The following is a 16,465-nucleotide window of genomic DNA, read 5'->3' as shown; positions in this document are numbered from 1 at the left end:
TGTTAAGTAAACCTGCCAGCCACCCTCCCCTCCTCCCTTTCTAAGGACTGCCCAGATTTTTCCTGCCTTACAACTTATAAAGTGGAATTAAAACAAAGAAATCAAGCCTCCTGTGCCACCTGGCAGAGCCCGCCACTTTTTCTCTTGCAGTGCTTCTTCTTTCTCTTTCCTTTTCTTTCAATAAGTTTTGCTACTGTTTTGCAATTTGTGTCTCTGTCCAGTTCTCTGTTCAAGTGACACAAGAACTCGGAGTCTTCTGGACTAGTGTCTTCTTAGACCACTCAGCCCAGTTACAGAAGCATCCCAGAGAAAGGATGGAGTGCATTCCCTGATACGACTGAGGGCAACTCTCTCACTTCATGGTGTCTGCCAGTGGCCTAGAACATAAGAACCAAGTACGTGATGACTACACAGACAAGGCACATATACACAGTAGAGCCCTGTGTACACACACACACCAAAAGAGGGATGGAACTACCACTTAAGGAATCTCAACCCACCACATGTGCCCTAATCTATGATGCCATTTCCCTAAATTTGCTATCAGAAAAATTTGCAACCAAACGGCCAGACAATGTAAGGAGAGCTTGTTTTGCCAGCCAAGTGCATGTACTGCTGTATACAAAGGAGACCGACTTCTTAACATCAAGTTTACATCTTGACTCTTCTGACTTTATTCAAAAATAAGAGACACAAAAATCTACATCTGAAATGTCCAATGTCGTCTGAAAGAGCAGGTTCTCCAAAAGGTTACAAAGGCAAACCTGCATACTGGGGGCACGAATTATAATTACTAGAGAGAGAATGAGATGGATTTTTTTAAAGAAATGCTGACCATGAGGTGGAAGGTGATCTAACCCCCACCTTTACAGTGACGCTACAGGCACAGGCAATCCACGGGGCAGCATGGAGCTACTCGAAGAAAGCCCTCTTCCAGGTAGCTCAAATGTGGGCCTTTCTGGAGGATGGAGTCTTTGTTGGCTCCACCTCTGGGAAGATTAACCACCCACCTACAGGTGCGTCATTTCTGGGAGGGAGTGCTGTGGTATACATATCCACTCATGTCCATCTCTAGTCAATCACAGTGTGCCACTTCAAACACATGGCATACAGTGATGGTTTTGAATACAAAGTAAGGGACCTGGGGAGGGGATGGGACACTGGCATTTCGCCAAACCCCTTGGTGGCCAAGCGCACCTACACGCTGCGCTCCAGGGCATGAAGGTCTTCAAGAAGCTCCTGAGCAGCGGCCTGCAGATGGGGATTGCGGCTCTTTGACATGGCCAGGATGCGCTGCAGGGGCAGGGAGCTCCAGAACTCAGAGGCTGACTTGGAAAAGACTTCTGGTTCCAGAACCACAGACTGGATGAGCCGCAGAACATGGAGACACACCTCTGCGTCTGGATCTGGGAAAGATGTAATGCTTCTGGTTAGAATAAAAGCTTCACAAATCGACCCCTTGAAGGTTCTTTCTGAATTACAGAGGCTTGACAGTTGAGAAAACTTCAGCTAGTCCAGAAAGTCACTTCTTGATGTGAAAGCTTAGCTCATAAAAGCAACGTGACAAAACTTCATCATTATCTATTTAGTAACTATCCACCTTCAAATACTACAATCAGATAATTTTCAAATACGAGCTGGAAGAATGAGAGCTGCTACAGGGGGCCTGGAAGTGTACCTCAAGGGCTCATGTGTGGATCGCCGTCCTATGGTGCTCTCAGAAGATGGTGGGCCTAGCCTAGCAGGAGGAAGTTAAATCATTGGAACCCTGACCCTTCTGGTCTCACTCTGTGCTTCCCAGATACCATGAGGTGAACAGATCTCTTGTGCCATGTGTTCCTGTCATAAGGTACTGTGCTACAGGCCACAACCAATCACAGACTGAAACTGTGAACCAAAATAAACCTTTCCTCCTTTTAAGTTGATCATCTCCAGTATTTTGTCACAGTGACACAAAGCTGATAGGGCTTTTCATGGGGTTTTTTTGGGGGGGGCTATAATTCTGCCCACTTAAACAGTTATTTCAAGAAGTATTACTTCACTTCCACTCAAAAAAGGGAAAATTCTTCAGAAACAACACACAGAGATAGCTTCTGAATATTCAGAGCCATTGTCATACCATGTCACAAAATGTCACACACTGTTACACAATGTCACAAGCTGTGATATTCATATGGTAGTCCCATTATTTTCCACATGAATGCCCCCAGGAATTATACAGCCTGGTGGCCATAATCCTTAACCAGGATGGAACCAATTCTCCTTACCATTTCTCTCAGTTGCTAGCTTTTAACATGCCATTAACACCCTTCTGGCCTGAGTACCAGGCTGGAGTCAGGCTCAGAACCAGTTCCTCTTTCTTAGCACTATTTTCAAGAAGTCAGTGAACTAAACAATCCCTCACAAGATAGGGGCTGCCAGCACACCACATCCAGACCAGAGGCTTCTCCCTACAGAACAAGAAGGAAGACTGCGGCTGGGGAAAGATGAAGGAAAACCTGTTCCTCATTGGAAGAGAGGCAAGGAACCATCATGAGCCCAGACTAATAGAGCCCTCCTATATTCGGGAGGGAAAGGAGGCATTCTCTAGGACAAGACCTGCCAAGGTAAAGGGCAGTGTGGCTGCCACAAAAGAGGCCGACATCATCGGGAAGGCCCCCAGGCCCAGACAGAGCTGGACAGGAACAGGCTGAAATAATGGAGAACTCCCTAAGCAGTCCAGCAAACTCCTGATGAAGATACCTGGGAGAGGAGCAAAGGATACAAAGAGACCCCTCTGAGGCAGGGGAGGGCCAAGGGTGGAGACACAGGCAACTCAGTACTCCCACTGAACTCAAGGAAAAGCTAGAGGAATTTAAGTCTAGCCAGTGGATGGAAGGTAAGTATGGCAACAATCAAACTCAAAGCCAGCTCCACCTTTCACTCCGCAGCCTAGCAGAACAGAGGTGTGGCCATTTCCAGGTGTAAGCACCACTCACCTACTTTATTCTTCTCTGGAGGTGGCACATGGTGGCCTGGAGGCCAAGTATAGCCCGTGGCCTGTTTCTGTACAAACTGTAGGCTAAAAATGGTTTCAAACTTTTAAAGGGTTATTTTTTAAAAGAAAACAAAAATAATATGTATCAGTGACCACATGGGGCCCTCAAAGTTCAAAATGTTTACTATGTGACCCAACAGAGTTACCTGAGCCCTGCTCTCCTGTCCTACATACAATGCCTAATAGTTAATAAAAATTACAAGGAAACAATTACAAGGAAAAATACTGTGATGTGAACTTACTCTATGCCTGAAGCATAGTCCTGTTATTTCAAGATGTACTCTGACTGAAGATGGCAGTTCACATCTTAAGGAAAAATGCTGAAAGTGTTTTCTTAAGTGTAATAAGCCAACAGTACAGATAAAATAGAATAGTAAAACAATCTAATAGCAGACAAAAAAGAGGAAAAAAGAAATATTCTATATTCCTTTATATATCTTGACAGCTACATTAAATGAAAACAGTACAAACACAATTAAGAGTCAGAGGATGCATATGAAAGCAAGGTTCAATTATATGCTTTCTATAAAAAACGCAAGATAAATGTAAATACATAGGTTAAAAGTAAAAATATCCAAAAAATATGCTATGTGAACACTAATTAAAAGAAAGATGCAGTGCCTATATTATTATCAAAGCAGATTTCAGAACAAGAAGTATTATGAGGGATAAAGAGGGATATTGAAAAGTTATAAAGAACTCTATGTCAAAAGATTTCAGTCTTTTGAGGAACTGGGGTTTGAACTCAGAGCCTTAGGCTTGCTAGGCACTATACCACTTGAGCCACACCTCCAGCTTAACAATCTTAATTATGTGTATATGTAGCAATACAGCTTAAGAGACAAAGGTAATATAAGACAGAACAAGGGGAAATGAACTTTCACAATGAGAACTGTAAAGTCTAACATTTCTTATTTCTACTATTGATTTCAAAAATGGATGAAAGAAAATTAGTAAGGAGATAGGACACCTGAACAATACTAACACACGACCTGCCCTGGCATTCACAGACATCCTACCCAACATCAGCATAAGAGATTCTTCCCCAGAGCCCACAGGATCTTTTATCAAGATAGACCCAATTCAGGACCATAAAACCAATCTCAAAAAATTTAAGAAAACCAGGTACTGATGGCTCCTACCTATAATTCTAGCTACTTGGGAGGCTGAGATCAGGAGGAGTGTGGTTTGAGGCCAGCCTGGGCAAACAGTTTGAGAGAACTCCATCTCTAAAATAACCACAGCAAAATGGACTAGAGCTGTGGCCCAAGCATAGAGAGCTTGCTTTGCAAGTGTGAAGCCCTGAGTTCAAACCTCAGTGCCCCACACAAAAAAGTAAGAGAATTCAAAGTATGGTCTGTGATCACAAGGATTGAATTATATGTTAGAAAAATGTATTACTGATAACAGAGAGCATCTTTAAAATCTCCAAATATTTAAAAATCCAATAGTATACATCTAAATACATAGGATCAAAATGTGAGTCCTAAAGGAAACTAGGATGTGAATGAAATGAAATCGAAAGCACAGCACTATAAAAATTTGTGGATGCAGTTAAGTTAGTGTTTATGAGGGGAATTTTTAGCATTATATTTAAAAAGGACAAAGATCTCTGTTTTCATCTTTAGAAAACTAGAAAAATTGATCTTTTCAGTAGATGCAGAAAATGCCCTGGAAAAATGTGAGACCTATTCATACTAAAAGCTATCAGCAAATGGAGAACAGAAGGAACATCCTGAACCAGCTCTACCATCACACCTAAGGTATTCCCTATGTGCAAGGATGCCCGTCTTTACCACCCCTTGTCAAAATCACACTAGAGATGCTAGACTATGCAGTAAGACAAGAGAAAGACATTTGAAAAGACTTATAGGTTTAAAAGATGAGACTTTCTATTTGCAGATGATATGACTATCTATACAGAAAATCTCAAGGAATCTACAAAAAGCCACTAGAACTAATTGAGTTTTGCAAGATTGCAGAATACAAGGTCAATAAACAAAGATAAATACTATCCACATACTACTAATGAAAAATTGAAACTCAAAAAAAAATACAAACCATTTTATGTTAGTCAGTTTTCTATTGCTTGGACAAAATACCTGTGAAACTCAACTTATGTGGAAAGGTTCATTTTTAGATCAAATTTTGTGGTTGCTTGGCCAGTTGCTTTTGGGCCTGTGAAGAGGCAGTACGTCACAGTGGAAGTGTATGGTAAAGGAAAGGCGCTCCCCTAAAGGTGGACAGGAAGTAAACAGAGAGAGGGGAGGGGACAGTGTTCTACTGTCCCCTTCAAGGACACACCTGTAACCCCAAGGATCGACTTCCTTCAATAAGTCCACACCCCCTAAAAGTTCCTACTACCTCCAGGTAGTGCCATTAGCCTTCAACCCATGAGTCTTTGAAGAACATTTAAGATATAACCATAACAATGTTTTTGGACAGGAAGACTGAATAATCATTGAGTGTCAAATCTACTTATTCAATGTAACCAACCAAAATCCCAGTACAAATTTTTTAGATATCAACAAGCTGATTCTCACATTCAATTGGAAAGAAAAGGAATTGGAACAGTCAAAACAATTTAGAAAAAGAAAAATGTTTGCGGTCTTAGAAATCTACATTCCAAGATTCACAGCTATCAAGAGTATTGTATTAGTAAGGGATTGACACAGGCATGAATCAAACAAAATTAAAGGATCCAGAAGCAGACCAACCCATGGATGGATTTTATTCTATGTAAATTGTAATTTAGCTGGGTGTGGTGGATCACTCCTGTAATTCCAACTATTTAGGAAGCAAGAAGACTGGACTTCAGTTTGAGGCCAGTCTGAGTAAAAAGTTGACAAGACTCCATCTCAACAAAACAAGGTAGGCATAGTGGCACATGCCTGTCATCCCCTTAGGCAGGAGGTGGTAGATAAGGAGGTCCCAGTCTAATCCTAGCCTTGGACAAATGAATGCAAAATCCTATCCGAAAAATAACTAAAGCAAAAAGGGCTGGGCATGTGGTTCAAGTGGTAGAACACCTGCCTAGCAAGCACGAAGCCCTGAGTTCAAACTCCAGTACCACCAGAAAAAAAATTATAACTCATCTGACTTTATAAAATGAAAAAGCAGCAGCAACTAATCCTCATGCTCCCTCCCCTCCCTCTAGACAACTGCCCCTTACCAAGATGACTAGAAATGTATTATTAACCCAGAACAAAAGGAGGGTAAAGGACAGAGGCTGCACACTGAGGAGAAAGCCCTTTCAACTATAAATATCCTCCTCAAAGAAGTAAAAGAGGCTCATCACCCATTAAGCAAGAATGGGATGTTACTGAGGAAGGGAGGGAGGGAGGGGGCGGGGAGAGAGAGAGAGAGAGAGAGAGAGAGAGAGAGAGAGAGAGAGAGAGATTGATTCCCCCAAAACCCAGATATCTTAGAATTTCAAGCATGACCACAGAGATGAAGACAGAGAAGTATGGAAAACAGAGTTGAGGAACTCTCTCAAAAGTAGTGCTACAAAAAAAGAGATGGAAAACAGCACAAAGAGAAGATTAGAAGAGCGAGTCCAACATCCAAATAAACAGCTATTACAAAGGGAGAGAACCAGTCAGCAAAGGGAAGGAAATCACTCTTTAATAATCCAGTAACTGAAAATAATTTAAAAAAGACTCCCAGAATTCAAAGATACATAACCAACTGAAAGGGCCCTTCCAGCCAAACTGATACAAGATAACATGTAAATACACCCACATACATCAATGTGAAATGTCAGTTCAATACTAAAATGGAGATTGTACAGGTTTCTAAAAATAGATCACATACAAAGAATCTGGAATCAGTTTCTCAACAGCACTGGACATGAGAAAATAATGGAATGACGTAGGTCTTCAAAACTTAGAAATAAGTACTTTTCAGTCAAATTATGCCCATCATAGTGAGAGTAAAATAAAGGTATCTCAGACACAAGATATCTCCAGTTTGATCTCCTACACATTCTCTGAGAGGACACATTCCACCTAAAAAGGGAGCAAAGCAAGAAAGAGCAGACAAGGACAAGAGACAAGACAAAGGCAGGGAATCCTTAGATTATAGTGTAAGCTGGGCGGAGGGACACTGGCCCAGACTAAAGCAAACCAGTGGCTTTAGGGGATCCTTCATCAGGAATATGAAATTATCAACATACTTAGTATAAATGAACATCTTGACAGGAGGTTTGGAAAACTGGCAGAGAATTAAGGACAAACGGATAATAAATACAGAAAACTAGACAAAATGGGCTGGGCTGGGCTGTAACCCCAGCACGCAGAAGGCAGAGGCCAGAGGACTACGAGGAACAGGCCAGCCTAGGTTACACAGTGAGTCCCAACCAGCGAGACCCTTCTCAAAAAAAACTAAACAAGAAAACTATTAACTGAAACAAGAAATTGCAAGGAAAAAGAAATAAGTTAAGACAGCTCTGAATAACAGCATCCATAATAATGGAAACAACGAATGTTAATCTAACCCAACTACAAGCATTCCATGAGAATGGGGCAGAGTTTGAAGGAAGGACAATGAAGTCTTCTTTTGTAACAGAGACAACAGGTAATAAGGAAAACTAAAAATTTTCTTAGGAGCCCTGTCATTTGGGAAAATGCTTCTTAAGCCTGTCCCTGCTGCCCAAAAGGAAATGATAGTGGCTGTAGGGCACAGGAAGGGACACTAGCAGGGACACAGGGTGGCTTTATGGAACCTGGCTTTCTGTATTACAACTGAGCAAAATCACATTGAAGCCGTGAGCCATGCACACACAGCAGGATCGCCATCCAGATTCTAACACTGAGTGCTGCGAGAATGTGAGGAGCACCAAGCAGCTCAGTACCCACACAGCTGGCCCTCTTTCCTCCCCACCTGGGCTTACCTGCCCAGCTCAGGTGTGCAGGAGCACTGGCCTAGTGACACTGTGTCCACTTGGCTTTCCTCCCACCTCATCTGGGCTGATGATAGAATGCCCCTGGCTCAGCCTTCATCCCTTTCAATCCTCGGTCATGCCATCTGCTGCTGCTGTGGCTATAAATACTAGGGTCACAGCCCCAGCCCCAACATCTTCTTGCCTCTTGGCTCAGAAATCCAGCTGCGGACTCTGCCCTCCTAAAACAGTTAGAAGGTATCTCAAACTTAAAGGAACCAACCTGGACTCTTGATTTCTCTTCTTACCCTTTTTAAATCACCACCACTGACCCAGATACATAGATTGAAACCCAAAGGTCATCCTGAACTCCCTTCCTCCTTCAGGTCCCTCTCCCTTCACAATGCACCTTGAATCCAGCCACATGGGTCATCTCCATTACTTCATCCTGGTCCAGGCTGCCCTGGTCCTGTCACATACACTGTGCAATTACCTGCTGTGGCTCCTCTTGTCTTCTCCATAGCAACAGCCAGACCAGCTCTGACCACAGCTTCCCGGGCTCAGAGTACTGTCTGAATCCTCACAGGTGATTTAACTCTGACAGTCCCTCTGGCCACCCTTCCTGACCTTGTGCCTTTATCCTCTCCAAACCACAATGGCCTCAGACACTCCTACAATGCTTCACTGCCTGTGGCTGGCTCAGGCCCTCCCCCTGATCACCCATCAGCCTGCTGCTCTGCTCACAGCTCTCCGCATGGCTCATCCTTTACTCCATTCAGATTTTTACCCCGTCCTGTCTCTCTAGCCCACTCTTCCCACACTCCATTTCATTTGTGTCACTGCACTGCATATGGCACTTTGTCTGCTCTCAAGTCTCCCCACCTGGGTATAAGTTCCATGGCAGAAGAACTCTCAGTCTTGCTTACTTCTAAGCCTGCAGTTCCCACCCTCCCACAGGGGGGTGGGGAAGGGTTGGCAGCAGCATGCAATGGAGGTCAGAGCAACACTGCCAGGCCATCAACAAACAATAGATCAGCCATACAAGTGACTGTGTTTACACTATTCACCATGGGACACAAAAGGGACGATCAGACTTAATGGAAATCTGGGAGGACTTCCTAGGCAAGTGGTTTCAAGTTGGATTGTGAAGGTCTGGGAATCATTCAGATAATTAAGTGATGGACTAATAAAATTTTATACAGGGCCGGAAGCAGGGCTCAAATGTTAGAGTGCCTGCCTAGCAAGCACAAAGCCCTGAGTTCGAACTCCAGTACTGCCTCCCCTCCCCGCCAAAAAACCTTTATATAATAGGCTATTTTATATTTCTAATTTTTTCTTTCCAAAATTGAAAAAAAAAACTTTTACAGTAAAATTAAAACCCTCTCATAATGGAATGTAGCCACTTGGCTTTTTCCATGATGTGTTACTTAGCTCAGCTAGACAGAGCAGGAGCAAAACTCCCTCCACAGTGCACTGGCATGGCAGATGGGTCAGCTCTGGCACATGAGTACAGCCTAAGTCACAACCAGAGCTCTCCCCCTCCATCCAACATGCCAAAAACTTAAAGTAAGCCAATGTCAGGAACTGTAACAGAAATACCACTGGCAAACACAGAATTCTCAGAATGGTATGTCATCTATTAAAGTGGAGGCAACATATAATTTTTCCATTTCAAGTTAAATGTAGGCTTAAGTTATAAATTCAGCCTGGCACAGGAGAAACGCTCAACCTCAGACAGAGGGACTAGGATATGAATACCGAGTGAGGCACTTCCTGTCTGATGCTGGCAACACAGTGGCTTTCCCATTCTCTGAGCCTGTTTCCTGGTCAGGAAAATGGGAGAATCCTCCAGAGTTTCACACAACACATTAGATCATGCTGGGGAACAGGCATCAGGCCAAAGCCGGCCCTACTCAGTGGGAAGAAGCCACTGGGGCTCTCCCTGGCTACTATGCCCCCTTTGACCACCAGGGTTCTCAGGTATCCATGGCTAGAAATCATGACACCATCTCACGTGAAAGAATGGTCTTTTGCTCTAAGAAAACTAGGAATAGAAGGAAAGTTCCTCAACATTATAAAAGCTATAGATGACAAACCTACAGCCAGCATTATACTTAACAGAGAAAAACTGAAACCATTCCCTCTAAAAACAGGAACCAGACAAGGATGCCCACTATCTCCACTCCTATTCAACATAGTACTGGAATTCCTAGCCAGAGCAATTAGGCAAGAAGAAGGAATAAAAGGAATACAAACAGGTAAAGAAACTGTCAAAATATCCCTACTTGCAGACGACATGATCCTATACCTTAAAGACCCAAAAAACTCTACTCAGAAGCTTCTAGACATCATCAATAGCTATAGCAAGGTAGCAGGATATAAAATCAACATAGAAAAATCATTAGCATTTCTATACACTAACAATGAGCAAACGGAAAAAGAATGTATGAAAACAATTCCATTTACAATAGCCTCAAAAAAAATCAAATACCTAGGTGTAAACCTAACAAAAGATGTGAAAGACTTCTACAAGGAAAACTATACACTTCTGAAGAAAGAGACTGAGGAAGACTATAGAAAGTGGAGAGATCTCCCATGCTCATGGATTGGTAGAATCAACATAGTAAAAATGTGGATACTCCCCAAAGTAATCTACATGTTTAATGCAATTCCCATCAAAATTCCAATGACATTCATTAAAGAGATTGAAAAATCTACTGTTAAATTTATATGGAAACACAAGAGGCCACAAATAGCCAAGGCAATACTCAGTCAAAAGAACAATGCAGGAGGTATCACAATACCTGACTTCAAACTATATTACAAAGCAATAACAATAAAAACAGCATGGTACCGGCACAAAAACAGACATGAAGGCCAGTGGAACTGAACAGAGGACCCAGATATGAACCCACACAACTATAACCAACTTGTCTTTGACAAAGGAGCTAAAAATATACGATGGAGAAATAGCGGCCTCTTCAACAAAAACTGCTGGGAAAACTGGTTAGCAGTCTGCAAAAAACTGAAACTAGATACATGTATATCACCCTAGACCAAGATTAACTCAAAATGGATCAAGGATCTTAATATCAGACCCCAAACTCTAAAGTTGATACAGGAAAGAGTAGGAAATACTCTGGAGTTAGTAGGTATAGGTAAGAACTTTCTCAATGAAACCCCAGCAGCACAGCAACTAAGAGATAGCATAGATAAACGGGACCTCATAAAGCTAAAAAGCTTCTGTTCATCAAAAGAAATGGTCTCTAAACTGAAAAGAACACCCACAGAGTGGGAGAAAATATTTGCCAACTATACATCAGACAAAGGACTGATAACCAGAATATACAGGGAACTTAAAAAACTAAATTCTCCCAAAACTAATGAACCAATAAAGAAATGGGCAAGTGACTAAACAGAACTTTCTCAAAAGAAGAAATTCAAATGGCCAAAAAACACATGAAAAAATGCTCACCATCTCTAGCAATAAAGGAAATGCAAATTAAAACCACGCTAAGATTCCACCTCACCCCTGTTAGAATAGCCATCATCAGCAACACCACCAACAACAGGTGTTGGCGAGGGTGCGGGGGGAAAAAGGAACCCTCTTACACTGTTGGTGGGAATGTAAACTAGTACAACCACTCTGGAAAAAACTTTGGAGACTACTTAAAAAGCTAGACATCGATCTACCATTTGATCCAGCAATACCACTCTTGGGGATATACCCAAAAGACTGTGACACAGGTGACTCCAGAGGCACCTGCACACCCATGTTTATTGTGGCACTATTCACAATAGCCAAGTTATGGAAACAGCCAAGATGCCCCAGCACTGACGAATGGATTAAGAAAATGTGGTATCTATACACAATGGAATTTTATGCAGCCATGAAGAAGAACGAAATGTTATCATTCACTGGTAAATGGATGGAATTGGAGAACATCATTCTGAGTGAGGTTAGCCTGGCCCAAAGGACCAAAAATCGTATGTTCTCCCTCATATGTGGACATTAGATCAAGGGCAAACACAACAAGGGGATTGGACTTTGAGCACATGATAAAAGCGAGAGCACACAAGGGAGGGGTGAGGATAGGTAAGACACCTAAAAAACTAGCTAGCATTTGTTGCCCTTAACGCAGAGAAACTAAAGCAGATACCTTAAACCAACTGAGGCCAATGGGAAAAGGGGAACAGGAACTAGAGAAAAGGTGAGATCAAAAAGAATTAACCTAGAAGGTAACACACATGCACAGGAAATCAATGTGAGTCAACTCCCTGTATAGCTATCGTTATCTCAACCAGCAAAAACCCTTATTCCTTCCTATTATTGCTTATACTCTCTCTACAACAAAATTAGAAATAAGGGCAAAATACTTTCTGCTGGGTATTGAGGGGGTTGGGGGGAGAGGGAGGGGGCGGAGTGGGTGGTAAGGGAGGGGGTGGGGGCGGGGGGGAGAAATGACCCAAGCCTTGTATGCACATATGAACAAAAAAAAAAAAAAGAATGGCCTTTTGAAGACCCACCTTTTGGTTTGGTTTTCCACAACGTTTAGTTTATGGGTAGGAAACTTTAAGGATGAGAGTCTGTGCCAGGAGATATGTCTGTGTTTACTGAGATAACCCAGTGTGGGATGGAGCAGTTAGAGAAGTGGGAAGAACCCATAGGAAGAGATGAGCACACACACAGCAGCTGCAGGAAGCCTCCTGAGGAGGAGGGTTGACAGAAGACAAAGGAAAACAGAAAGCTTCCAAATGCTCTCCTTGTGTGTGGTGTGTGGTGTGTGTGGTGTGTGTGGTGTGTGTATGTGGTGTGGGAGGGGGTGTGTGTGTGGTGTGTGTGGTGTGTGGTATGTATGTGGTGTGTGTGGTGTGTGTGTGTGGTATGTGTGTGTGTGTGTGTGGTGTGTGTGGTGTGTGGTGTGTGTGGTGTGTGTAGTGTGTATGGTGTGTGTGTGTGTGTGTGGTGTGGTGTGTGTGGTGTGTGTAGTGTGTATGGTGTGTGTGTGTGTGTGTGTGTGTGTGGTGTGGTGTGTGTGGTGTGTGTGTGTGTGTGTGTGTGTGTGTGGTGTGTGTGTGTGGTGTGTGTGTATGGTGTGTGTGGGTGTGTGTGGTGTGTGTATGGTGTGTGTGGGGGGGTGTGCCTGTGTGTTTTATTGGAATTGAATACAGGGCCTGCACATGCTACACAAGTGCTCTGCCACTTCAGGCCCGCATCTAGGTCTATTCTTTGCATTTTGGTTTTGAGATAGGGTCTTGCTACCTTTACCCAGGCTGTTCTCAAACTCACAGTTCCTCCTCCTTGTGCCTTCTGGTTGAAGTTATTACAGGTGTACACCACCATGCCCAGCTCTAATGCTCTCATAGTCTAAGCTACTTTGTTGGACTTTCTGCCCTCACAGAAAGAAAAAAAAAAAAAGCCCGAAAGAAAAGCAAAAGAGAAAATACAACAGTGACTCACAGGACAATAAGCATGTTACTGGAGTCCTAGGAAAAGAGGAGGGACAAACGTATTTGGGAAATAATGGTCAAAATTTTGAGGTAATGAAAGATCTAAGGTCAAACCATACCACGCACATCATAATCATGTTACTGAGAACCAACAGTGAGAAAAAAGTCTTGGAAGCAATAAAGGGGGTTGGGTGTGGCTCACACCTATAATCCCAGCAGCTATCAGGAGGATAACAGTACAAGGTCAACCCGGGCAAAAAGTTAGCAAGATCCCATCTCAACCAACAAGCTGGGTGTGGTGGTGCGCACCTGTGGCCTCAGCTACATGATTCAGGTCCAGGCCTACCCCATCTGAAAAATAACTAAAGTAAGAAAGGGCTGAGGGCATGGGTCAGGTAGTATAGCACCTGCCTAGAAAGCATGAGGCCCTGAGTTCAAACCCCAGAACTGCAAGAAGAAATAAAAAAGCAACAAAAGGTAAACATGCATCACACACCAGGGAGCAGAGATGAGGATGGCAGAACCCTGCATGCAGGTAAACATCTTCCAAAGTGATGGTGAAATGAATGATGGTTCTAGGCAGGTAGAAACTGAGAGCACCCCACACCAATGGACCTGCCTGAGGGATGTTAAGGAAGGTCCTCAGGTAGAAGAAAAATGACACAACCAGAAATTGGGATCCAACACAAAGAAACAGAGGACTCCAGGAGTTGAAAATCTGTGTGTATTTTTCCTCATATTTTTTCAACCTCTCAAGTAGCTGTCTGAAGCAAAAATAATAAACCATATTTTGAGGTTTACAACATGTGTACAACAACAGCAAAAGGACAGAAGTCTGCAGTTACAAACATCTCATTACTCATCGACAGGTAGCTATGACACATTAAAGATACAGATTTTATACCCTAAACAACTAAGAGGGAAAAAACCAAGATCAAGCTAGCACGTCAATAATAGATATAAAACAGAAATCACAACATAATACTAAGTTAATCCAGAGAGAAAACAGGGATTGAGAAGGGAAAAGCGGCAGAGAACACAAAAAGCCAGGTAGAAAACAAATAGCGAGGTGAAACACTTAACCCAACCGTGTTAATAATCACATGGGATGTAAATTATCAAGGACGGGCACAGCGGCTCAAATCTGTAATCCCAGCTACTTAGGAGGCAGAGATCTGAAGGACCACAGTTCAACACCAGCCTTGGAAACAAGTCTGTGCGACCCCTCTACCCCTCAACCAATGGCTGAGCACAGTGGTTCCTGCCTGTCATTCTCAGCTACTTAGGAAAGCAAAAATAGGATCAAGTCAGCCTAGACATAAAGTGAAACCCTGTCTCAAAAACAACCAACATGAAAAGTGCTCAAGGCTTGGCTCAAGTGGTAGAGTGCCTGCCTAGCAAGTGTAATGCCTGAAGTTCAACCACCAGTACTGCCAAAAAACAAAATTTTTAATTTTACAAATTAATGATCTAAACATACCAATAAAACAGCTGAGATTGTCAAATTAATTTTTTAAATGCATAGCCCAACTATAATAAGGACATGGGTATACTGGAAGTAAAGAGATGGGAAATAAGTATAGGATTTAATAATAATCAAAACACAGCTGCAGCAGCTATCCTGAGATCAAAGCACACTCCAAAGCAAGGATCACCATCAGGGCTGAGGAGGGATGTTCTGTAATGATAATGGGGTCAGTCCAGCAAGAGGACACAACAATCCCCAGTGGGTGTGTGTGGTGTGGGGAACTGGGGGGAGCCTTAGCAACAGAGCTTCAGAAGACATGAGCCAAAGTCTGATCAAACTGAAAGAGAAACAGATGCACAGTTTTAATCAAAATGACTTCAACACCCTTCTCTCAATAACTAATAGAGCAAGTAGAGAGCAAATAAATCAGCAAAGATATATGAAACCTAAGAGCATCAAAACTAACTTTCAAGTGTTAACATTTATAAAACACTCCACTGAGCAACAGAAGTGCACTCGGAACGTATTTTGGGCTATAAAACAATTGTCGATAAATTCAAAAGAATTGGACTCATACATGGAATGTTCTCTGACACGGTGGAATTTTATTAGAAATCAATACCAGAAAGATGTCTGGAAAATCTTTAAACATTTGGAGATTTCGAGATTAAACAACTCCATTTAAATGAGAACATGTCACACAACATCCTGAAGAGCCAAGTGAATGGGACCATAATCCCCAAAAGTTAGGTATGTGCGAACTTCTGATATCTGATATGCTGAACAGTCAGGCATGATGATTCATCCATGCACATTACACATGAAGATGTGCAGCGCCCTCCTCCAGAGGCTGCCCCATGCAAAGGCTGGCCTACGAAGACCACTTCCAGCATGCCTCAGCCCCTCACATCCTCTGAATTTTTCTCTATCATGAAACACACTCCTGACAGACCCCTGCCTCAGGCACAGGTGGGGGTGAGGCTCACAGTGGGTCACATGCATGGTGGGCCCACAGCTCCTGTCCACTGGGGTGGCTCCATTCACAAAGCTGAGGGCTGCAGTCCACAAAAGCACAAGGCTCCTTCCCTGCAACGATCTGCACATACTACTGCCTTCTCAAGAGAGAAACCAGGAAAACCCACATACCCAAAATGCACATAGAGATCTCAGAAAATAAATGAGGACCCTAACTGAAAACACAGAAAGAGTTTTGGGCTACCAAAAGCTCCAATCGAGGTGGTTTTGATGTAACCTCTGGAAGCAGAGAGAAGTTCATGCGATGCTGACTGAATAGTGACATGCACCAACTCTGGGCACAACTGAACACACAGTAGGGCGCAAGGTTCAGTCTCAGCCCTCACTGGGCACAGCGAGGACGATTGCAAAGGGCACCCTCGTGGGGGAAGATGGTGTATATGGAGGGGTATCAAGCACTATGAGGGGAGGGCTCATATTGAGGACTGCAAGGTGGGGGCTGCCCCTGGATTTGGGTGCTGTGCGGAGAGCTGAGAATAACGCTCCAGGCTTCTCAGGCTGCTCTCCTCAGGCTCCATATCCTTCCCTCAGCTCCATCACCCTGATCTAAGAGCAAACTTGGGAGGGTGGTCTGCTTTCCTCAGGACTTGGAAAG

General features: G+C 43.1%; 1 protein-coding gene across 4 annotated transcripts in view; it reads right to left on the bottom strand.

Moving 5' to 3' along the window:
- Nucleotides 1–645: 645 nt before the first annotated feature.
- The window catches only part of Hsf2bp (heat shock transcription factor 2 binding protein), a 94,284-nt gene continuing 78,464 nt past the window's right edge, over nt 646–16,465 (bottom strand). For all 4 annotated transcript variants that reach the window (XM_074072555.1, XM_074072557.1, XM_020152616.2 and 1 more), the window contains exon 9: nt 646–1,406. In XM_074072555.1, coding sequence (XP_073928656.1) covers nt 1,198–1,406 — 209 coding nt within the window. In that variant the 3' untranslated portion in view covers nt 646–1,197. The remainder of the gene's footprint in view (nt 1,407–16,465) is intronic.

This window comes from Castor canadensis, chromosome 5, assembly GCF_047511655.1.
Source record: "Castor canadensis chromosome 5, mCasCan1.hap1v2, whole genome shotgun sequence".
NCBI lineage: Eukaryota > Metazoa > Chordata > Mammalia > Rodentia > Castoridae > Castor > Castor canadensis.
The sequence above is the reverse complement of the archived record's forward strand: the minus strand, read 5'-3'. Positions and strand labels throughout refer to the sequence as shown.